Source organism: Triturus cristatus, chromosome 5_2, assembly GCF_964204655.1.
Source record: "Triturus cristatus chromosome 5_2, aTriCri1.1, whole genome shotgun sequence".
NCBI classification, from domain to species: domain Eukaryota; kingdom Metazoa; phylum Chordata; class Amphibia; order Caudata; family Salamandridae; genus Triturus; species Triturus cristatus.
The window spans coordinates 793,899,049-793,924,415 of NC_140588.1; the positions used below are offsets into that span (position 1 = coordinate 793,899,049).

At 42.3% G+C, this 25,367-nt stretch overlaps 1 protein-coding gene across 3 annotated transcripts in view; it reads right to left on the minus strand.

The window, feature by feature from the left end:
- The window catches only part of MOSPD1 (motile sperm domain containing 1), a 216,160-nt gene that overhangs the window by 47,006 nt on the left and 143,787 nt on the right, over positions 1–25,367 (minus strand). For all 3 annotated transcript variants that reach the window (XM_085607919.1, XM_085607920.1, XM_085607921.1), the window contains exon 4: positions 5,923–6,146. In XM_085607919.1, coding sequence (XP_085464045.1) covers positions 5,923–6,146 — 224 coding nt within the window. The remainder of the gene's footprint in view (positions 1–5,922; positions 6,147–25,367) is intronic.

Consider the following 25,367-nt stretch of genomic DNA (forward strand, 5'->3'; position numbering starts at 1 on the left):
TATTGTCTTCAACTGAGTTCTAAAGTTTCAAGTTTCTATTGGGACAGTAATGATTAAATCCTTTGTTGATGAGTTCCAAAATGTTGCATGTACATAGGAAATACTTTTGGGCAAAGGACAATTATCCTTGCCCAAGCACTAACACCTTTTATTCGGTGGCATATATTAGACATTTTTAGCACACTAATGCTACTCTCAGTACCTAAGTAAAAAACAACATGAAGCAGCACTAAATCGGAAAAATAGTATAGAAAAATGTGACAATATTTATTTCAGTTCACTATTGGAAACTCTGGGACATTGTATTTCTTTTATCATAACTTTATTGTCGATCCCAAAAATCTTATAAAGTGCATCTCGGACCATACATACATACATTACAAACACCAAAAACTGATTCAGAATACTAAATCTGTCTTCCTAAAAACATAGAAAACAAGAGGTCAATAGGCAAATAAGTACATCTTTCTATTTAAAGGCATAAAATCCTGTATCTACATAAAACCATGTAAAAACAATACATATTGTTTATAATAAAAACATAGATTAAAGGATACAATAGACTAGATATATTACGCAAGGCACTTTGAGCGTCTAATCCACACGGCCATCCAGAATTTAGCTAAGCCAATTACCACTACTCTTCCAGTATTTGTACTAAGTGTTCTGAACACTTCTAGATAATGGCCAGGACCAATGAGCCTACACAAAGGAATAATCCACTTAGAATTCAGGTTATTGTAGTGAGAGCAAAAGAATAGCAGGTGGACTAGGGATACGAGCCTTCCTTTACTTCCAGGACATATGGCATCGGAGAGAACAATACGCGCCATTTGCTACAGAACACTTTAGTTCTTGTACCTAAACTGCAGAAACAATTTCCGTCCCAATGGCGGAACAATCTTATCAATAGTATCTTTTAAGAAGTGGGTAGGGTTTAAAATCTAGGAACTGTCAAGTAAGTGAACCTATAAGGTTAGACACATTCTCCACCATAATAAATTCCCAATAGATGTCCTTAACCCCCCTTTTTAGGTCTCGCCTGAGCCAGCGCATGCGCTGCTCTGGCGAGACATTTAGTAAGCGGCTTCTCGAAGTGCTACTAAAGCGGCCACCATCTTGCGGTCACGCGCAGAAGCGCGCGCACCACGCTCCGCCTCTCCAATAACTGCTGCGCGTGCATCCCTTGCGTGCTGTGCACAGAGCGCGTCATCACGATCGCGATCACTTTCGCTTTCACTGTGATCGCGATCACTTTCGCTTTCACGGCTGCGCGACGTTACTTTTACGGCCGCACGGCCAATGCTTGTTTTCTTTGCATTTTCTCATCTCCTCCCAGAGCTGTGCTTTTTTTCTACAAGGATGAGGTTAAAGAGTGTTTTATTAAGAAGCTGCTTGCCAAAGCTCCTTGGAATCACCATAGGTCTGGCAGCAGGTCTCCGACAGCATTTGCAAATGGTAATTTGAGCAGCGTGTGTCATCTACACAAGTTGCCTCGATGCTGTGAATGTCTCCACTATCAGCCCACTGCAACTACCCCATTTTCTGCCATCCGCGTTAATCTGTGAGCCTTCTACACATACCCCTAGTCAACTGTAGCATTCACAATGAATTTGGTATTTTTTCTGTAGCATTTGACGATGCATGATAACTGCACTGGGACTTTTCTTCGCGTAAACTTGTTTGTTTGTATAGCTCTTGCTTACAGCTTTTGAGACAATTTACAGCCCTTCAAAGCTGTAAGATGTGGCGGGGTGGGACCCTATTGTCCATGGTTGAATACTTCCATCAACGTGGTTGAATACTCTAATCGACGGCAGGAGGGTACCCTCATCTCAAACTAAATTTACGAATTGCAGTGCCCACACTGCAAAACCCGTGTGTGTTGCAAGCAGAGGAACTGGCAAGGAGTTCTTTTGAGACACACAGAGTAAACAAACGCTTTTCACTGCCTATGCAGTGCAGCTGAAAGCATGGACTAGTTTAGGTCAAAGCATCAAAACATTACATACCCTATATGTTGCAAGAGTATATTAATTGTTTCCAGCTGTATCCCTCACACAGTTCTCTGCTCCCTTCATCATGATTCGTGATCCCCTCCGTTTGTTTTTATCCCACCGTGCCACTCACTGTTGCTTCAGCAGCCGGTTGCTTTCATACACCTTCGACTTCCCGAGTGTTGCGTATTTCAATGGATTCTCCCTGCACAGATTTTGGAGACATCTCAAACTGGTCACCGCCAGCTCTTGCTCTGCCTACGGGCTGGTCTAACCTGCACCTAACAGAGAGCACATCAAAGAGCTGCTTCTCCACTCTGCCTGTTTTCTCTTCAAAACAGCATGTCTTATGCCATTGGACACACCTCACATAGAACTTCTGCTTTAAACATACCATTAGATTGGATTTCAGTTTCGCCATGGCTTGCCATTAAGGGCAAAAACAAAGAAATCCCTTTTCAACTAGAATGATTGTAACCGTGATGGATGCCATAAAGGGTCAGTCACTGGGTGTCTGCTGCTAAGAAATAGAAGGCAGACTGGGAAAACAATACAATTTTGGAGGGTGAAAATTGCCAGCAAAATGAAATAAGCCAAAGCTTGCATGTCCGTGCACTTTCAAGCCTGCAGCTCAAATCCACTGCCCGTTAGTACAACGCTTTGCTCCTTGCATGATTTTTCAGGATTATTCAGTAGCTTTCTTCAGCTTGCAACCTGGTAGTGTCCATGTTTCACCAGTGCCTGCAATAAGGGCACTTATATGCAGAGATGAGCACCTGTTTGATAGGCTTCAGTTCCTCGTTATTTTCTGCCCTCCACCCCATATTGATTTCCTCACACTTGCTTTATAAACACTATAACACCTAATGTCTTTGTTTTACTTTTTAGTTACCGATCGAACTCTGGTCGGTAGCTAGAAAGGGCAAGCATTGGCATAGCCAATAGGTCTCGCCTTTGGGACCTTATAAGTGTTTAGCCATGCAACAGTTGATGTTTTTGCAGTAAGGATATTGTACTGCATAACTAAATACTTATAAGGTCCCAAACGAGAGGCCTATTGGCTATGCCAATGCTTGTTGTGATTGCGGACATCTCCTCCGGGTTGGTCCAATAATCCTCCATCCCCAATTTTCTCAATAGTTCCCTAAGGGAACAGAACCAGGGGATTTTACTAACCTTGGGCAATACCATAAGACCCTAAGTCCCACTCGATAGGGGGCAAGCTCCGCTGTCGTCCATAAAAGATACCAAAACATTAACTGCTTATACTCCATCTTGTGAGCAGTTTTTATGGGACAAATCAAGAAAGATAGGAGTTAGAGGAGAGCTAGCCTGGAGGTTGAGAAGCGATCTTATGAAACGATGTTCAATCACGGAGAGACAGTAGATGTATTCCCACTTCCCACCAGTTCTGCTCTATAAGTAGCTGAGCCTAAGGCTTTTGTGTTATAGATTTATAGTGCTGGTGCCACTTTTCTTGACACAGTTCTTCTATGGATCTTGGTTATATGGGCAGTTCACTGAATTAGAGAATGGTGTGCTTTCTCTATGAGGGGTCCAGCACAAATTCTGGGTTAAACGAATCCCCAGGTAATGAAAAGGTAGAGACTAATTCAATGTGTCTGTCCCCAACGTACATACATCTCTTGGGGGCTTCACAATACCTTTTGGAAAATGGAATATATTTTGCTTTTAAATCATTTAACTCCAGGTCACGCTCATCACAAAACTATTCAAAATCATTTAAAAGTTGTTGGAGCCCTTTTGAAGACTTTGATATCAATAACGTATTGTAAGCAAAGAGGAGGGCAGAAGCTCTTCTCCCTCCAACTTTTGGAGCATTGCACTTATCTCTGTCGAGGTACCCTACTACCCCATTAATGAATAGTGAAATCAGGGTGAGTGCTTAAACACACTCCTGTCTGACTCCATGTCTCATCATGAAGGGCTCTGTTAGCTGTCCCTCTTCTCCTCACCCGACTTGGGCCTTATTTGCTGAATGTAATCATACCAGAATAGGCAGTAAATTTGGTGGGATCCCCATCTCTGTCAGCACCTTCCAAAGTTTACCTTGTGGTCAGTGGCGGCTGGCAGGGAACAAGAGTAGAGGGGTGGGGACGATAGCTGAGGGAGGGGGTACAAACTACATAAAATAAAAACAACACTTACCTCCTTGCCACATCTCTCCTCTGTCATCTTTCCGCGACTGGAACCAGGAAGCACACAGGCTCCCTTTTCTAGGCCAATCACAGCACTGCAGTGCAACGTTGTGATTGGTCTGAGCGATGTGGTTCGGCGCTCAGACGGGAAAGGGGAGCTGGGCATGTTCCTCATCAGGTTGTGTAATGCAGCCTGGTGGAGAACATGCAAAGTGCGCATGACTGTTTGGCCGGCCCAAGACGTCCGGCCAGTCATGCATACTTGGAGTGTGCAAACCACTCCTCCCCCTGTGCCACCAGCCCTGCCCCAGCACCAGCACTTAATTGGCTTCCGGTGCTCAGCACCGGCACTCAATTGTCATCACTACACTTATGACACTCTGTCACATGGTGGCGCTGCTTATCTAATTTAGAGATTATCAGAACAACTGTTCCTTTAGCTTTGGGGACCTGTAATAATATGAACTGTCGCACTTGGACGTGAGAGAGATGGTTCGTAGTTGTTTTGGCACTGCCTTTGGCAGAGATGATAGGTTAATGGGTGGTGCAAGCTGCAGTGGCCTCCTCGTCAGGGCTCTGACACTTATTATTTTACAAATTAAGCACTGGTATAGCTTCCTGGATTTGCCCTGTCCACTTTCCACTTTCTTAAGTGGGGGTACCCAAAAGAATGACATTCAATAGCAAGTTGATATAAGCACCCCACACTTCTGGGTCTTTCTTGTACAGATCGTTCGGAATTCTATCAGGTCCAGGTGCTCTAGCTTGGATACAGGAACTAATCGCTGCATAGGTTGTCTTGAGCAAAATTTCAAGGACTTCAACATTGCCAGATGGAGACTTATCCAACTGACTGCTGTCCTCCATGTCCTCCTTAGGACTATGTGCATACAAACCTCCAAAATGGGACACCCACTCCTCCGGCTTAACAGTGTACTCTAGAGCAGTCCTTGGGCAGTTCAACCATAAAGCCGCTGTCTTCTAGAAGGACTTATCATGTTCCCTTTGTTTCTTGGCTCGATCAAGTACCTGTCTATATCTAGCTCTACACCCTACCAATTCAGGGCGAGACTTCGATTTTACTGCCTGTAGGAGCTTGCCCTTGGCCTACCTGCATTCCTGACTGTACCACTGTACAGCTTGGGGCTGCTTTTCCACCCTATTTTTGCTTGCTATTCCCCCCCTTTTTCACTTTGCCCTAGGTTTCCCTAATCTGCGTGTAAAGTACCTCTTGCAGAATATTCAGCTTCTCTAGACTATCTTCGTTTGAAATTCTAGTCAGCACAGCCACCTCCTCAGCTACTTTATACTCAACAGCTTCTAGGGCCCAGAGGTTTTTCTCCACCCAATCCCATCCTATTGTTCTTAGGTCATTAGTTTGGGATAACAACTCCAAATCTCTAGAGCCCCTGATGGCAGCTTCTGACTCCATAGAGCTGAATAATGATAAGCTGATGATATGATAACCCATTTTAAAGGGTGGTGCATGACCCACTGTTTTGTAAAGCACGGTTTGTGAGTAGGTATTGAGCATGCTTGAACTAAAGCATCATGCCATCTCATGCCCAAATTATCAGTGTCATGCTGGCCGTACTAAGCAAAGCACTAACTGACAAGTTGAAATGCAGAGAACGAAGCTAGGGGAGACAGTCGGATCACTGTGAGAGCAGATCAGCATAAAGGCAGAATCTTAACAATGCCATAAAAATATGTATTATTCCAAAAAAGTATTCACAAAAGTTTGCAATATTGTTAAAATTAAATACCTGATTGACATGAAGCCTGTTCAAAAAATACGCTTTCAGCTAAATGTTCTTTTAATCTTTTATCTTCTTCATCCTTTTGCTGTTGCTCCTTTGTGGACGGGAGAAGTGTTGCAATTACCTCTTTACGTCCCAAAGCCTTCCTTTGACTTTGTTCAGAAACCTGGAGGCGGAATTTATCGATCACACCATAGTGGCAGGCACGCACATCTTTATGACGAATTACACTGAAAGAGAAATATGTAGTTAGAGACTGTGCCCATACACCCGGCAAATGAAAATGAAACAAGTTGAATGATTGCAATACTGAATATTGAACATAGAAATATTGTCATACAGGAATACCCTGAACAAAATATTGAAGAACAAACTATCGAAAGGTAAGTGCTTGTAGGGGAAGTATATATCTATTATTCCTAACTCCACATCTACATACCTTGAAGATATATATACATCATCAAGGTACATGTGGAGTTAGGTATAAAAATATCTATATTTACCTTTTTTGGAAGCAACACTACATGCCTTGTTCTCTTTCACATTCATGAAGTCACAGTTCAGCTCACTGTCCTCAGATACATAACACTTGTTACACTTACAGAAGCCATCCAAGCTGCAGCCCACCCTCATCACTGCAGAAAGTAAATTGGATCGCATTACCATTACTCCCAGAAATCTACATTCGGTCCCCCTCCACACCGGCATCAAACTCACATCCCTATCAATCAATCAATCAATCAATCAATCAATCAAACAGGACTTATAGAGTGTGGCTAATCACCCGTGAGGGTATCCAGGTGCTGAGAACCCTGCTCTTGGGCAGGGTTCAGTTGAACAGCCAGGTCCTCACTCCTTTCCTGATCAGCAGCAGAGAGGATGAGGTCCAGAGGTGAAAAGGGAGGTTGTTTTAGGACTTTTAAGCGAGGTAGGAGAAGGAGCACCCCCCACTGTTGCGTTGGCAGATGCGGGTGGTATGAAGTTTAGGCGGTGGTTGATGTATTCTGGTCCTTGGTTGTGTAGGGCTGTGTCGGTGTGGATCAGCATCTTGAATTGACATCTTTTCTGAAGAGGGAGCCAGTGGAGCTTTTTGAGGTGGGGAGTGATTTGGGTCCGCTTTAGGTGGTTAAGGATGAGTCTGTATTGTCTGCGGTCTCTTCAGTAGGTGCGAGGTGATTACTACGTTGCTTCATTTCATTTACAGAGCAATACACAACTGAGCTCGCAACGAACGGACACTTGCACCGGGGCAGCTAGGGACTATGTCCCCCATCATCCCTTGCGCCGGGAGGCGCCAGCACCGTCAGCAACGTGCCGGAGGTGCATAAAAGGTTACCCGGGCTCCAGCAGCGCAGGACGCACGCAGGCGTGCCTGGGCCGTCTGTGCCTGTCAGAGCCTGGACGAGGCTGGGATGGGCCCTGTCTCTTGGTTCTGCCTCTTCTGTCTAGGTACCTGTGGGAGCTCCAGGGGATGTGTGTTGTCCCTATCATACTTAATTGAGGTTGTTTTTCTTCTATGCGCTCCCCAGCATTCCTTGTGGTGGTGACGTTTGTTTGTTATAAAACTTTAAGGCAAACTTGTGACTATAAATGGTCAAAGGGAAGCAACAGGTGATAAGGGACCCCCAAGACTCTACAAAACTCTACACTCGACTGCTTTCTAACAAAGGCTGCCTCTGCTATCGATAAAGAAATTCTGGCAGTTGAACGTCGGTTATCCTTGGGGGGAGCTCCCTAGCCACTCTGAATCAAGACCCCTTGATTAGTGGGGTTCATGAGTCTAACAAACATGGAGTCCCGGAAAGCCTGCAGATTCAAGTTATATCTCAAACCGAGTCTTTGCCACCCCCTGCGATCTCACCCCCCCCCCCCACTCAGTTTCCATGATACCTGATCCCCCCGCAAAAAAGAAGAAGTCAAAACACATGGAACTCTTAGTTGAGGCTAAGACAAGGTCCAAGAAAAAATCGCAGGACCTATCGCAAGGGACTATCAGCCCCTCCAGCTCCAGTTATTGTGCAAGAACCAGAAATAGTCACCTCTCCGTGCTCATTACATGTCGCAGACATTTTTCTAAATCGGTTGGAGGAACTTCTATCTAAGAACATCAAACCAATTCTGTCTAGACTTGACAAACTAGAGCAAAATGTGGATTTTTTTATAAAATCTGTTACATGTGTTCCGGAAGGGGGAGGAAAAGATATAGCACAACAGGGTGGTTCTTGCATGGGGGGGGGTCTCACGGTCCAGTTGGTACTCATAATAGGCTAGTGAACCATAACAACCGGCACATACCAGTAGTACAGCCCGGGGTGGCAGGGAATGCCATGGGGGAAGTTAATTTTGAAAATAGGGTCCCTGAGTATACTAGTCATATAAATGACTGCAGAGCTACTGTTGATAAGCCTAGGTCTGATATTCAGCGTTCTGACCATCATCAAAAGGGGAACACACCATTGAGGCCGCTACTCAGTGAGACAAACGCTGTGGACCTTTCTGGTAATCAACCACACAAGGCTATCCTGGATCTACCTCCAGAATGTTGTCCCTATGTTTTTATACTCACTAATGTCCCTTCGCTTCCGGAGAATTTTCAAGAATGTACAGGCCAGCTAAAAAAAATAGGTTTGTCACTGGCTATCCCACTCGGCAGAGTACGATAACTCACGTTACAAAGACATCCTGATGGTAAGAAGAGTAGGATGGGTTGGTCCCTTACGCAATTCCATGGACGGAGATTGTGTTGTTATAAACTTTCGAAGTCCTGATCTTGCGGGGTCTATAATCAGGAGCGGGAGCAATACTTCCAGAGGGGTCCAGTCCAGGGGATAAGCATAATGCCACTGTTTTTTCTAATATACATCTTATACCTAACGGCCCACCATACTTACAAAATCCCCGACCAACATGACACAACCAGATGAGAAAGGTACAACTCTATTGAAATTAGCAATAGATACAAGGCATTATCAGTCAAGGACAAACTAGACTGACTGGAGCCCGGAAAAGACGTGCCCGTGATACTGCAGGGCACCGTTCAGGCCGGCTCTCCAGCGGCGGTCCAGACACTTTCCCACCCTAATGAGTCATAGATTTACATTCCAGCTAGCCCATCTGACAGTAGGGTAATCCCTACACCCTCAACAAGGGTTAGCCCTGAAGTAAGACAGATATAGAAGGGAGGATCAAATATTGACCAGCAGCTATATATTCTCTCATGGAACATTGCAGGGCTACGTTCTAAACTCAATGACCCTGAGTGGGGTACACTTGTGGACAACTGTCATATGTGTCTTTTTCAAGAAACCTGGGCTATCAAACCGATCTATAGGGTAAGCTTCACCTCTTTTAGCATAGAAGCAAAACAATCATCATCTGGCAGATGGTGATTTAGGCTAAAACAACACTTGCTTGTAAAATAAAGTGCCTAGATATAGACTACCAGGAGATTCTGGCCATTGACATGGCTTCGCTCAAAGGGGATATCCATGTTAGGATTTTGTAACGTTTATAATAGGTTTAAAAGTCCACAGAAACCCACAGACACTGTTAATTAATTTACTTGAAACCGACAATAATGAATGCCCCCTCATTATTGCCGGAGATTTCAATAATACGTATGAGCCAGTGGATTATGTGCAGGAATTAGTTCGGGAGGAGGAAGAAGCGCAAGGTATCAAAAGCCTCCAAATTCCAACTCTTAAAAGATCTACCAGTGTAGCACAGCAAGTTTTATTGTTCACTCTTGCTCAGGGGGTGCGGGCATGCAACAGGAGGACTCTCTCAGATCCTAGTGCAGCTTATATATATAAGAGGGGGAGCACTAGAAGTAGAATAGATTACATCCTGGTCGATCTCGATCTCTGGCCACAAGTAAGTGATATGGCCATTCTAAACCGAAATGATAAAGACCACAACGCCCTACTCTTAAGCTTTTCAGAAGTCTCAACAAAATCTAACAAGGGCTCAGGTAGTAACAACTAATAACAATAGGAGAATCGAGTGGTCTAATGTAGTTGCTGATGGTAAGCTTCTTCCAGAAGTTTACAAAGAGGTGGTGCCGTTTCTTGTGAAGACGTCTAATGCCACCATAAATGACGATGCTATTTTATCCAGCTACCAAGATCTCTCGAATAATATCTCTCCCTATTTTAGAAGCCAGCGAGGGTCACCCCCTCGAAAACTTAAAATTGCTGCCTGGTACAATAAGGAATGCAGGAAGTCAAGAGTTGAACTCATGGAGGCAGTAAAGGAGGGGATGAGGCCCAAGATACATAATAAAAGGAAGTCCTATAACAGCATTCAAAGGGGAGCCAAACGTAATTGGGAATCAGAGAGTTGGCGTACCCTAGTTGAGGCATCCAGGCTAAAGGATTGCCGGTTATTTTGGCATCTTTTCTCTAAGGGGGTTATTCACCAGGTTGTTGAAAACGATTTCCACATACAGCCGCATATCTGGGAAGAGTATTTTCAGGCACTATACTCTGAGGAGGACGGTGAGTTCGAGGGTGATGCAGGGGAGGAACCTAGGGTTTGCAATGATGTGTTTGTTTGTAACGAGGAAGTGAGTTTTTCCCTTGTAGAAGTTAAAAAAATTGGGCAGGGGACAATAGCATTCTTTCGCACTTGCAGGCGGGGTTCAGAGTTGCTACCAGCAGCCTGGACCAAGTGTTTTGTTTTTTAATGCTCATCTGGAAAGAGGTCAAACTCAAGAAAGGCCACCTCTGTGTAGTGTTTGTTGACCTTAAAACTGCTTTTGACTCCCTCGACCGCACTAGGCTCTGGACTACCCTGAGAGACATGGGCCTTCCCCCTGCCCTACTCCATCTTCTAACCAGGTTACACCACGATAATTATGTCAGAGTCAGATGGAGTCAAGATGGGAGGCTGTCTGAAAATATTCTAATTGGGAAAGGAGTGCGCCAGGGGTGTGTGCTGGCCCCAACTATGTTTACCTTATTATTGAATGTGCTAATAAATGAGTTGTACGATTGTGGAGGTGACCCACTGAAATTGGGAGGCAAGCAAATACCATGACTCCTGTTTGCCGATGATATGTTACTCATATCTAAAACCCCAATAAGCATCCAGAATGTTTTAACTAAATTTTCGAATGCTTGTAAATCCCAGGGTCTGGAAATTAATTGTATGAAAACCAAGTATATGTATTTCAACCCCTATAAATCTGCCAAGGAGAAAGTGCTGTTAGAAGGCCAACCTTTAGAGCAGGTCAATGCCTTTGACTATCAAGACAGTAGAATTAGTGATAATTTGGCATGGGCCCCCCAAATTTTGAAAAGTGTTTTGACACTCCAACATGTGGATTGTGCATTAATGAAAAGAGCCAAAAGCTCAGCGTATCGCCCTATTTCCCCCATGCTGGAAATACATAGGGTAAAAAGGCTTGGGCGCAGCACTCTACGGGGCAGAACTACTGGGTCTTGAGGATATCAAACAACTAGAAGTTGCTGAAAATACATTTTTAAGAGCTCTTCTAAATATTCCAAAGCATACACCCCTATTGCCACTACGCCCCAACCTTGGGTTAAAATCGATCTCCCACTGCGCTGTCCTGAGGGTGCTTTTGTTCTGGGTGAGACTCTGGACTAGTAACCCCAAAGTATCCGTAAAAGATGCTGTGGAAGAATTACTATCTCCAAAAGAAATCAGGCCTTTTGCCTTGGTTTGGGAAAGTTAGGGGTGGCTCTTTAAATTAGGAATCCTCAGGTGAAAACAATGCACTGAATCTAGGTCACTAGGCACTTTAACTACACATTTTTTAAACGTTAAAAGTTGTTTTAGATTTGAAACGTATATGGATGATGTAGAACCACCGCAGGCATGTGCACTTTATATACAGTTCATATTTGGCACTGTTCCGTTAAACGCTATTAGAGGCAGATGGACAAACTCAACCATTACTCCTATGTGCCCATACTGTAACTCTGCTGTTGAAACCTTTGATCATTATTTGTTTTTCTGCCCTTTATATGCAACTTTGAGAAAAAAATAGATTGTTACTGCATGCCGGGAGCTGTCTTTTTCCCGTCCTTCAGAAGCCTTGTGTGTATTTAGCTCCGATACAACCAAATGGCTTGTCTTTACTTTATCCAGATATCTCTTATATGCTTGGTGGTTGAGGTCCAACGCGGTCACACGATCCCTTTTCACTGAAGTAGCGGGAAACTCTAGTGAGGGCCCTGACCCAAGTTTAGTGGCGTAAGCTAAACAAAAATTAAGTATATAATTGATTGCACATATGTTAAATCCACTTTTATTTTATTTTTAATCTTTGAAAAAGTGACTCATCCCGTTATATTTTAGAGACTGTGCCTGATGTTATGCTGCTAATTCTTTTTACTACTTGTATATATTAGTGATGAATGTTTGTACTGATATATTTTTAAAATATTTTAATATGTGTTGTGTTTTTATGATATGTGTGTATGATCATGCTGAAAACCTGAATACCTGGCTGATAAACTCTCCCTACCCCCTCTCTCTTCTTGCCTCACTCATAGCACCAAGCAAATGATTTTCAAAATCCTTGAAAGAAAAAATAGAAGAAAACAAGCAAGCCAATGGTCCTGTCTTTAATGTGCTACACCCTGCCCTGGCACAGGCACAGTGCTCACCATACCCTCACACAGGCATAATATTCACCCTGCCCTCATACAGGCAGAATGCTTACTATGAACTCATAGGTGCACCATTCACCTTCTATCTGCAGACACATTGTTCGTGATACACTACTACAAGCATACCTGCTATGACTCACTCTGTCCTCAAACAGTCACACCCCTCCTTCTGCACTCACACAGGCACACCACTCACCCTGCACTCGCACAGGCACACCACTCACTGTGTACTTGCACAGGCACACCACTCACCCTGCACTCACATATGCACACCACTCACCCTGCACTCGCACATGCATGCCACTCACCCTGCACTCACACAGGCATACCACTCACCCTGCAGTCGTACAGGCACACCACTCACTGTGTACTTGCACAGGCACACCATTCACTCTGCACTCACACAGGCATACCACTCAATCTGCACTCGCACATGCACACCACTCACCCTGCACTCACACATCACCCTGCACTCGCACAGGCACACCATTCACCCTGTACTCACGCAGACACTCTGAAACCTTGTGCTCACAATGATCACTGTTCAACTTGCACTCAATACAGACCACTCTCCCTGCACTCAAAATACACTGTTCTCCCAGCAACCACAATGAACACCACTCTCAGCTGTGCCTAGGGGTTATGACCACCCATCCCACTAATAGTTCTGTCTTCCTGTAGTGTAGAGGTGTAGTCTGGGAAGCTTTGCATCAAGGGTCTGCGGAATCAAGTGACCTTAGCATATTTATCTTAAATATCTATGTCCTATCTGCATCCCCCTATCCTGTTGAGGTATGGAGGAATCAATGCAGGCTGGTTTGAGAGCATGTGCATACTCACCTTACAGACTTTTGCCATATTCGTATCTGCTCTCTTCTGGGGTGGGTGATCAGAGAGTGAGAAAGATGCGAGGGATAGAGGAAGATGGGGGTGCTCACTGATACAATGTGTTTGTATATCTTGCATTGCAAAAAATCTGCCCGCCTAAAGGCTTCCATTACCCAAGTGTACATTGTAAACCACCACATGAGCCTTTCCTTGTTTATGGTGCATGCATGCATATTACTGATGACGCTGTGAGGTGCCAGAGAAAAGCAAACGTGCTTATTTCAGCAGCACAGCCCCGAGCCCCCAAGAAGCAGACGAAGGAGCGAGGCTAGACCGAATGCAATTGTGTGCCCCTTCAGTCTAATGCAAACACTTGGGATCGAGTTCCTGGCAACTTAGAGGAAGGTGTAGGTGCAAGGGCGGGGGCAGGGGGCTGGAGTGAAGCAAACTAGCAGCCAGAAAAGTAATACAAATACCCACTTTTTGTGAACAATATACTTAATGACACTGCCTAGTGCTCGTTCAGTTGCTTCCTTGGTGAAATTAAAAACCAATGGGGCCAAATAGCGCCTTTCACACCTTAATTCTCAATAAAGTTAGTCATCCATCCATCCATCCATCTTTTCATCTTTCCTTCCTTCCTGCTCTCCATCCAGCCATACTTCTCTTCATCCACCCATCATTCTTTTAATTCATATTTCTTTCCTTCGCTTTATAAACATACTTTCTGCTGTCCATCCATCCATACAATGAATTGACATTAATCTAAAACACCATATTTTGGTCTTGGAGAAACTACGTGCCTTAATGTTGGAGCCATATCATGCGGTCCTATCCATATTAGAGATTTTATTATGGTGATGGTGGAAAATTAGATAAATCTGAAGTCAAGTCTGATGTTCTTAGTACTCTCTTTTAAGCCTTGCCATGTTTTATAAGACAAAATTGTATGGTATGGACTATCCAAAGGTACAAGGAATGGCGGCACATAATACACGTAATGCAAATTATATCCATTTGTATGGCAAACCCCCTCGAATCTACCCCCAGGCTGTTCTCCATCTTTAGGGAATATGATAGATATTCTTGTTTCAAGATGAATTGAAAAAGTCAATACTCTTTCCAACCCAGAAGTCTGTACAATGAGGGTGCATTGTTCTCAGTAAATGTCTGGCCTTTTATTCCCCACCTGGCGAGTCTTTCTCATTTGTGATAGGTTGGCGATAAGTAAGAAGACAAATTATTCGTATGAAGTTAGAAGGCCTTACAAGATGTTGGGGGATACCAGACCAGTCCTACGGATGTCGCACTGAGGCACCAAGATGATGGAGTGGAAAACTCACAGGTGAAACAATTCTGTGAAAAAACTCATTGTAAAAAGGGGCTCAGTAAACTACAGGGTTTCACATAGTGGTACCTGCAGGTTTATACAAAATATATGCTATATTGGACCAAGACTATATATTTTTGAACATTTGCAGGCCAACTTTGAACCACACAAATGTAAGTTCTTTAAATTCATACAGCTTTGCAATGCATTTAGTGTTGACATGAATATATTAACTCTTGCGCTGGAAATTTAGCATGGGCCATTTCCACAGTAATAAAACACTCTTCAACAACACCCGAGATCTACTGGGACATCTGCTTATACTATGGGAGACTGGTGAGGGTGGGTTGGATGATTCGGAATAAGAAGACACACTGAAGAGAGCCTGACAGGTGTCAATTAAGACCAGGTTCCAACTCATTCAGTTGAACAAGTTACTTTCCTTTCGGTGATGCTTATTCTGTTGGATACTTTATTTAACCGCAGATTCCTCATCTTTAGAAGATTCCCAGGCACCAGACTGAATTATACAAATTCTTGACCAGTGCTCTTGTGTGAGGCAGGTGGCACCATGTGGCTCTGTGATTATTCTGTACCGCCCTGGAAGTGCCAGAGCAGAGCCTAATATAAGCGCCACCCCTGCATGCTGACATGTTTGTTGTATCTTTCTCCTTCTGTGCCTTCAGACACGGAGCGTAGAACAAATTGCCTGAGACAGCGTGCTGATTCCTAAGTTGAGAAACAGGCCACCCCACAGAACAGGATGGTAGAAGGCCACCTATGAATAAATAGGATATCCACCAGAAAGAATGTTACCAAAAAGGTAAGTACCTTGTTCTTCTGATGGATATTTCTCACCAAAGATTCCTCACCTTCATAATAGATAACATATCAATATCTCATGTGGATGGTCTGGGGAAAGGCCTCAGGCTAAACCGTTCTGCAGAAACAAGAGGGTAAAGAGACCTTCCTGCCAGACTTGACTGTCAAGGCAGTAGTGTTTTGTGAAAGTATGCACCATCCAGAACAGGCATCCTCATGCTGATGCTATTGTAGTAGCTTTGGTGCTTCTGGAATGGGCTTTCTTCCAGGCCAATGCATAGCAGATTTAATAGAGGACTATCCATCTCAACAGAGTCCTCTTCTGCACCACATTTCCTTTGTTTGCCGTAGAGAAACCCACAAAGAGCTGATCATCCTCCAATGGTCTTTTGTGCAGTCGATGTAAAAGCTCAGGGCCCTGTTAGGTTCAAGACTATGGAGTGTCTCCCCTTCCTTTGAGGGTTAAGTCGTTGCAAAAAAAATAAAAAATTGGCAGAATAACTGATTGCCAATGTGAAACATTTGGCCACCCTTGTCCTCAGTACCAGTTTTTCTGGAAAGAAGATGGCGTAAGGCAGATGGGCCGAAAGCACCTGTAGTTCACTTATACAGCATGATGACATAATAGAGTTGAGGAAGATAGTTTTTAATGTTATTAACTTTAAAGAACAGCTGTGCATAGGCTTGAAGGGCGTGCATTCAAGAAATGTCAATACCATGTTTGGATCCTACGGGGCACAACAAATGGTTTGAGAGGAAACGTGAGTCAAACGTTTTATAAAACACATCATAACTAGTGACTTAAAGGAAGGTTGTTTAAGTAAACAGAGAAGTGCTGAAAGGACAGACAAATACCTTTTCACTGTGCCCACCGCAAGGTCATTCTGGGCCAACAGAAACACAAACAAAAAGACACCAGAAAGTCTAGCTTGCAAGTGGTCAGAATTTCATGCATCACACCAGGCAACAAATTTGCCCCAGTGATCAGTGCAGATCGATTTTGTGGAAGGGAGTCTGACAGCAAAAATGACTATACACCATCTAGGATGGCAAGTAAAATGCATTTATCTGTCCCTACTCAATACCCACAAATAGAGGTATATGTTGTGGAGACTCGGCCCTGCTCTATTGCTGAGTCACGAGGGCATCCTAAAGTGGAAGCCTTATCAGGGGACAAATACTTAAATTCATTACAGTGATATGCAGATTTTAAATTGAGAGTGATAAACAATTTAACATGTTCCAAAACCATGCAAAGGTGGAGTAAGTAAGGACAATCTACAATAATTTGTTAACTGACAGAACAAAAAGCCATTAACAATATCAAGCTTCCCTTATTTTCTGCGTATTAGAACAATTAAAAAAAACATTTTGCAGCATACAATGCTCTATGACATGTTCCATACAAATTTCTTTGAACATTTTCAAAAGATCCTTTCTTGGAACATTCCTCAATTTGTGTCTAATGACTATGGCATTTTCTACATTAAATATTAACAACATTTCTTTAATCTTCTTAAGTTCCGTGGGTAAAAACCTTCATCGGCGTGCCCAGAATAGTCACTAACAATCCACCACCATCATGCAATACACAAGACTACCTATATCACTGATATAAAAAAGCCGGATTTTTCGCACTGGGATCAAGAGCTATGCTTAGATTACATTGGTAATGCCAAACAATACATGTGACGCTTAACAGCAGCCTAAACGCTTGCCAGAATGCTCCTTCCCTGGAAACAACTAGTGGTAACAAAATATCTAATCTAATCCTTCTACATATGCCTAACCCCTAACATCATTGTTTACCAATTCCTTTTTTATCTTTCCAATGGTAAAAAAAAAAAAATCCGATAAGATGGTGAAAGAGGAACTTGAATTCATCATTACCTTAACACTTTAGCATCAGCCTCAATCTCACAATTGGTTGGAGTATAAGGTTTTCATTTATGTACATACTATTACAATGGACTATGATCCCAGCTGCAACTACATTGTTATTGACACTATCATCAGACATTATGGGCAACAACACTTTGGCTATTGAGAGCCCACAGCTAGAACTAAATTACCTTTCGATTAGTTTAAGGAATCTCTTCCTGCACAAGAAACACTCTTCTGCTGCCAATCTTCAACTAGACAGTAGAAAAAGAACCTGTTTTCCCACAGCTGAAACATTCTGATCTTAAAGCCATACATAACGTAAGAAAAGATATGTTATGTCTGCAACAACATCAAGATCACTTGTTTTTAAAACCAGTGTTTTGCGGATGTTGAATTGTTTTATCCTTAGCTATATCACATGTACTCCTATAACTCTGCACTCTGAAACTACAGAATCTTCAACACTTGATCCATTATCAACATTACGGGCCCAACTCACAAACTGCATTTTGTAGTACATAAGGTAGTACTACAGTAATACCAAATGCAATTCACAAATCTATGAGTGAGACTCTGCACTCCACCTTTTGTATCTTTTGTATGGGAAGATATCCACACATATACATTTGCTACTTAGTATCAAATGTGGGAGAGAATAGAGTGATGGTGGGAAAATGTTGAATATCTACTACAAAATGGGAGGGGCTTAGGGAAAAGTAAGGATGGAATTTAAGGAGGGATAGGCTATTTCAAACTCCCACCCATAAAAGAGTAAGGAAATCTGCTGTTCACAAACACTTATAAAGTTACTACAGCTCTAAAAATGAAAAACAGTAGTAAAAGTACTTCAGCCCAGCCTTAGAGTAAGTAAGTCAAGCAACACACATGGTTACAATTGATGCAACATACGCCATAGAAAATAATTTTGTTAGAGACATAAACCCGCATGAAATAATGTTAAATAAATAACATCATTTTGACTTTTAAAATCTAAATCAATAAATTCATATATTTTGTTTAATGTTAAAAATATATAATTATTAAACAACTATTGTATTATGTTACAATGTAATACTAAACTTTATTTAACAATAACATTTAAATTACTTTAAATGAACCTTTAAACTTTTGCAAAAATAATTACAACTACTTTAATTCAACACAACTTTTCTGTCGTTTTTAAATTTATTTCTGCTGGTAAACAAGAATATTAATCGAGCCAACATCCGGTGGATGCAACTACCAACTTTCAACTCCCAACCACCCACCCAAACTCCCACCCAGCATACTAGACCACTCATGTTAAAAGCAGGAAAGTTCTGTGTTCATCAGGCTTCCGAGACCACGGAAGACCCAAATCGAGGGATCAGTGATGGATCAGTCATTCCTAAAGCTTGCAGGATTTGTGTGCATGTCCTGCCTTTGTAATCCTTATTCAAAGATATGAATGAGAACAGGATTTCATAGCTTAGAAAAAAATAGAGACCTACCATCTAGGTCGTATGCTATTTTCTCAAGCCCCAACAGATGCCAAAGGTTATGTAACCAAGTTTACAGGCTTGCTTAATATGCTTCCACTAGAAAGTTAGAGACTATTGTACTTAGCTGCTGATAGAAGGTGGGAGATCTCTTCCCACTTCAGTGTGGAATGGATATACACTCTCTGACCCTCTGCCAAATAAGGCCAATTCTAGAAACGTATTTATGTCCTACCTTGCCCTACCCTGCCTTGCCCTACAGTGAGATGGCAGAGAGGACCTTTTAACATATGACATTTAACAAATGTAATACCTATTAAATACAAATAAAAATGTTACTGTGGGTGAGATTTCTAAAATTATTCTTTAAGAAATATTTATAAGTTAAATAAATATCTATTATTAGTTCTATGTTAAGAATACATATTCTAAATGATTTTACATATTTATTTTATATTGAATTTTTTTTAAAGATTGATACACTTTAAAAATGTTCCCTATACTTTTCCAAAGGGAGTTCTCCAACACAGCAGCAGCGATCTCTACCATAGTGGCGGAGAGCTCAACATAATTGTAATAAGTTACTAGTAGTAACTTTATGCTCTTAAAAAACTCCCTGGCTTTAACGGGTGGAGACATGTAAGTTTACACTTGGAAATGGTGAACAACATAAAAGATGACCACCTAAGGGGGAATGTACACAAGAGTATATCTACACATGTAACTTTACCTTTGTGCATAGGGCTGTGAGTATTTTGATGGAGTTAACACATCTTTCTACACTCCTGGTAGTAACAACTGTTTCTGCTGAGAATGGATTGCAATTTCTGAGCAACTGCCCTTATATTGTTAGGTCTGGAGTTAGCTAAGACCATTTGATTTTACAAAAATGATATGTATAATATACTTACTTAAAAGGGCTTTCAACTAGCCCGCTTCGTCCATTGGTCTGTTATTGTGTCATTCGCATTTTGCTTACACCCACTACAGCATGTGCATTGGGGCAGTGGGTCAAGCCACTTCAGCTGTTGGCTATTTTCACTGTGAATCTGAAAGAGCACACCCAGACAGAAAATAAGTTTCTTTAACTGTCAGGAACCACTACATAAATGTGTGCCTATTTTTGCTTTTAATCAATATGTTTTTATTTTTAGATTGCCAAGGGTCTGTCAGTTTCGGCGCTTGTTTTGTCTAGGTTGGACTATTGCAACGCCCTTCTGGTCGGTATACAAAAGGGCCTCCTTATCAAGCTGCAGGTTCTTCAAAATTCTGGGGCTCGTTTGCTTTTTGGCATTCCTAAATACTCTTCAGCTAAGCCAGCTCTTAAGGCTTTGCATTGGCTACCTGTGGAAAAACGTATCAATTTCAAGGCTCAATGCATTGCCTTCAAAGCCCTTCATAACCACGGCCCAGATTATCTGATTTATTGATTTTGCTGGTATGTTCCCTCCAGAAATCTTCGGTCTTCATCATACAAGCTTGTAGAGGTATCATACCCCGACTCTCGAACTGGGGAGGCAAAAGCTTTGTAAATATCACAGCCAGATTATGGAATCGTTTACCTAGTAAGCTAAAAAATTCGCCAGATCTGTTATCTTTTAGGAAAGGTCTCAAGACTTGGTTATTTACCTTAGAGCTTCTTAAATTCTAGTTTTTTTTAAAGTTTCTTCACTGTTATCATGAGGTTTTGATGCCAAGCGCCTAGACGCCCTAGGGTATTAGTGGGCTATACAAATAAATGAATAAATAAATACATTAATGTTTTGCAAATCCATGACAAAACAAAAAAAAACACTGACCAAGCCAAAATGCTGGCAGATAACACCAGACCTATTGGCTTTCCAATGCTTGTTTTCAAGCAACAAACAGTAACTTGATCTTGCATATAAAAATTCACAATCTTGCTAAAATCTAAATTAGCAGCTAGAAAACTGAGTTCAGCAACACAGCAACATAACAGCCCACCGGTTTGTTGACCATCTGATGACAATATTAAAAGATACATCTTTCCATAATAGTATGCGGGACTGCTGTTAAAAAAAGCTTTAACTTATCCTTCACCTCAGTAAATGAGTCATAATCCCTCGCATCAAGACCCAATGATGGTGGCAAAGGTGGAAGATGCACAAAAACTTCTTAACCTTCCATACACAGACTGAAAAGAAGAGCTTGTTTACTGTTGGACCCAAAGGAATTGCCGCCAATTGCTAGCATATAGTTTTCAATAACCATAGCAATTTCTTTCAGTGCATATTTGGTTTGTTCAGTGTGACTGAGAAACACAGGTGGCCGATTACCACATGGCAGTGTAAACTTCAGTACAAGTGACATTCTATTGTTGAAAAATGTGTGGATGCCTGAATTGCTGTAAAAGGCTGTAATCTGCAGTATAGTGCAGAATGGAAGCCTTAGGTATGTAAAAATGAATGTCAAGTTGTTTGCTTCACTTGCCTGTCTGATCCGAGCACTAGTAATTTTTATATCACAAAGGACATTGCTCAGTTCTTGGTCCACTGGTAGAAGTACGTCCTCATTTTGTACTGAAACAGCCTTCTATACTGAGAAGATATTTGTACCGAGCACTGTGGAAAATGCCAGGGACTCCATAAAGTCCCCTAAAGCGCTGATGCAAGTAGGTAACATCAGAAAGACTTTCACTCTGGAAGAAAAGGAATATACATGGCTCAGAGGATTCTGTCTCTATGGATTAAGTACTTTATACTTATTTGAAAGAAAAGCTAGAGAAAGAGTAACCACACCTCTCCAGGTCATGCTCCTTTCTTCTTTACACCAAAGCCAAGAGGGAAGTTTCTTTCATGCACTGACTACAGATAACTCAATGCCCTCACAATAGGAAAAATATATCACTCATCTTGGTCCTGTTCTCACTTGTCCGCGACGTACCCATTCAGTCAATGGGAGCTCATGTACGCGTCGTACGACCGGCTCCCATTGACTTCTATGGGAGTCCGACCGAACCAAGTCTGTCAGCATACGGCCGCATAGTACTCGCTCGGTTGGACTGCAGGACTCCGGCTCGGTCGGAAAACACTCCAGATCCGGTTCGGTCGGAGTGCTTTCCGACCCGGATCGGAATCGTCCCCTTAATTGGGGAAATAAGCAAGAACAAACCTTTAAGAAACTTAAAGAGGTCTTCATTACTTCCATCTTTTTGAAACATCCCAATAGTGAATTGCCTTTTAATCTTGAGACCAATGCCTCATCAAGTGTCATTGGAGCAATTCTATTACTAAAAGGATCAGTACACTGGAGTGGTACATCATGTAGCACATTTTTTTCGAATCCTCAATGTAGCAAATCAGTGAAGTGCATGAATCCAAGGCATGCTAGGTAGTCTCTTTCAATATATCAGGAAACAGGCATGGAAAAGTAGATACTGGGTTGCGTCAAGAAGGACAAAAACTAATCAACAGTCCTCCAACGATCTTGGTGCTAATAAGAAAGGCAAGTGAAGATGCAGAAACTTTGTGAAATCCCTAAAACAATAATTTCAGATCCTCACCACATAGCAGAGTGGATTGTGTGTTGAAGTCCAACACACCGAAAACTAGAAAAAGAGCTTATCTTGCACAATGGATAGATTTTCATTCAAGATCCTGAGTTATAAAGATTAATCCTAAAATGGGGACATGGGCCTTGTGTGGGAGGATGCTCAGTGAATCCATAAAATACAGGAGTTGATAATCCATCGATTTTGGTGGCCTAAAATGAGGGGAGAGACTGAAAATTTTGTAAAGTAATGTGTCATCTGTGTACACGTCAATGCCTCTTGAAAAAAACAGTAGGATTGTTGTAGCCCTTGCCTACATCTCAGCAACCCCGGTCACATATCTCAATGGACTTTATAACCCATTTTCCCTTCAGAAGGAAATACTGAGTTGTTAGTGGTAACTGACTATCTCATTAAGAGGGGACATTTTATGCAGTTAGTAAATGTTCCCACAGCCCCCACACTTGCAGCAGTTTTCCTCACAGAAATTGTCAGATTACATGGACTTTTACATTTCATCAGCACATTTCATCAGCCAAAGGTTTACATTCATATCTAGATTTTGAATAACACTACCTAAAGAACTTGAAAGAGTACATTTCATGTCCACTAGCTACCATCCTCAGAAAGACGGACAGATGAAAAGACTGGATCAAACACCTGAACGTTATTTAACAGTGGAAGCAATGGATTCCTATTGCTGAATTTTCTTACAATAACACCTTCGCATCTCTTTGGGATACCCCCTGTTTTTCTGTTTCACTGGGTTCAATCCCCACCCTTACCCACTTACTTTTCCTCCACCACAGTTCCTTTTGTAAACTCGCTATTCAAAGACATTTGTAAGACCCAAGATTCAGCATTAACCCATCTAAGAAAGGCACATGCTCAGTGTATGAGGTTTGCAGAGAGACAAAGCAGTGCATGATCAGTGTTTAATACAGGTGAGAAGGTTTGGTTATCTCCCAATTAACTGCCCATTACAGGGCCCCATCCTATGTTTGAACCAGGATTTATAGGACTGTTTTTATTGTCAAATTAATAAGGATATGTGCACTACAACTAAGGCTGTCAGATTACTGGAGGATACAACCTGTAGTCCCTATACCGATAGTCAAAAAGAGTGCTTCCTCTACTTTTGGTTGCTACCCCCCTCTGCAAGTGTGTGGATGGAACATCTTAGTAAAAAGTAGAGGAACTACTAGATTAAAGATACCATTGAGGACAACTACACAATTTCTCATGCCGCGGAAAGGATATGATGTATCTGACAACTTCTGGGAACCAGCAGATATTATCTATTTCCTAAGAGTAATAAGGTTATCATAGAAAGTCTCCCAAAAAACCTAGGCCCAAGAGGAGGTTGGTCTTTCATAGTGGGGTACTGTCAGGTTTCGGGGTAAGACACCATACAAGAGAATTAGAACACATATCCGGCTGTAGGTGGTAGAAAACTCCGTGAAGGACACCAGCTTACAGGGTAGGGTCTAAAACACGCTGCCCCTGCCACAAGAGGACCGGTAGTTGGCTTACAGGTCACAGAGGGAAGGACCCCATAACGGATTATTGGATGCAGAATACTGAGTCTGGCAGCATCTGCTGTACTGACTCCCTTCCTTGCCGTTACAGTTTACACCAGATTCTGTTTCTACACATTTGTTTTTTTTTTCTTCTTTGTTGGTTCCCTCAGTCTCCCTTCTTCAGCTTCCCTGTACTGACCCCAGTTTTAGTTTTTAACTGTTCTTGGTATTTTGACTAGGCTACTGATTTCTGATCTTGCTCCGGTTTTTTCTTGTGATTTTGCTTAGTTGGCTAGGATCCTGTTGTTTATTCAGATTCCCCCTTTTCATTTGACGACTATGATTCAGCTTTTTAGTGGAGTGGAGTGTTACTAGTCTTTGGTTTTCTGGCATGTTTCTGGCTTTGCCTGGGGGCCAGTTACAGTGACGCTTCCCCTCACACCCAGTAAGTCATCTCAAGCTTTTCTATAGTGCTTACCTGTTATAAGAACCCTTTTCCCATTATATGATAGCCATGGTCTTCTGCTATCTCTCTTGACAGTGAGTTGTATTTTGTTTCTGTGATGCTGTGCCATCTTGTCAGAAAGTCCAGTCCAGGGCTTTTAACCAACCATCCTGCTGGAAACGAATCTTTCGCTCCCTCTTGCTTTGATAAAATTCCACACTACTTCTTCACTTTTTTCGAATAAGGTGTTTCCTACTTTCCTGAAGTGGGCACAAGACGTATGACCTAGAAGGAGAGAAGGTGGAATTAACCTTGCTGTCCTCCGGCCTGTGTTGCACAGGTTGTGACAGATGATCACCCACCTCTGAGCGAGGGAGCATAATGCAGGTTGTTGATTCTGTCGCTAGCTACGGACGCAGGAACTAAGCATCAAAACTATACTAGGGATCCTAAAGAAGGATGCTGCTTCTGTCATTAGCTACAAACAGGTGATCTAAGCATCAGAACTGGCTGAAGTACCGAGCCTGGGGCCTCCAATATCAGAAAGTTAGTCGTTCGATATCTGAACATTCTGAATCACTTTGTGGATAAGTAAGGTGGGTGCAATGAATTAGACCTTCATCCAAGTATCATTCATTAGGGAACACTCAACCCTGAAAATTAAAAAGGTTTACTGGTGACATTTAGAAATGAGCTTGGTAGCAAAAGGGTTAAGACCGCATGAGCTAAGACCTGAAGATTTAATTTCCTTTTAATGTGGGGTATAACGCAATATTTTCTGTCTATGCTTTCACATTCTTTACACTTTTCTTTAACTGGGCTCACCTGTCACAACAGCTCTACCATGGTGACATGGCATATTGAACCTGCTGCCGTCGTCATGATTTTTCCCCAAGAAGCTGCCTCTCACCATATATGCGGCAACCATTTTGAGGGGAACGGCTTTCTGCATTGGAAGCCATCTTTAAATTCAGCATCAAACCCTAAATCCCCCC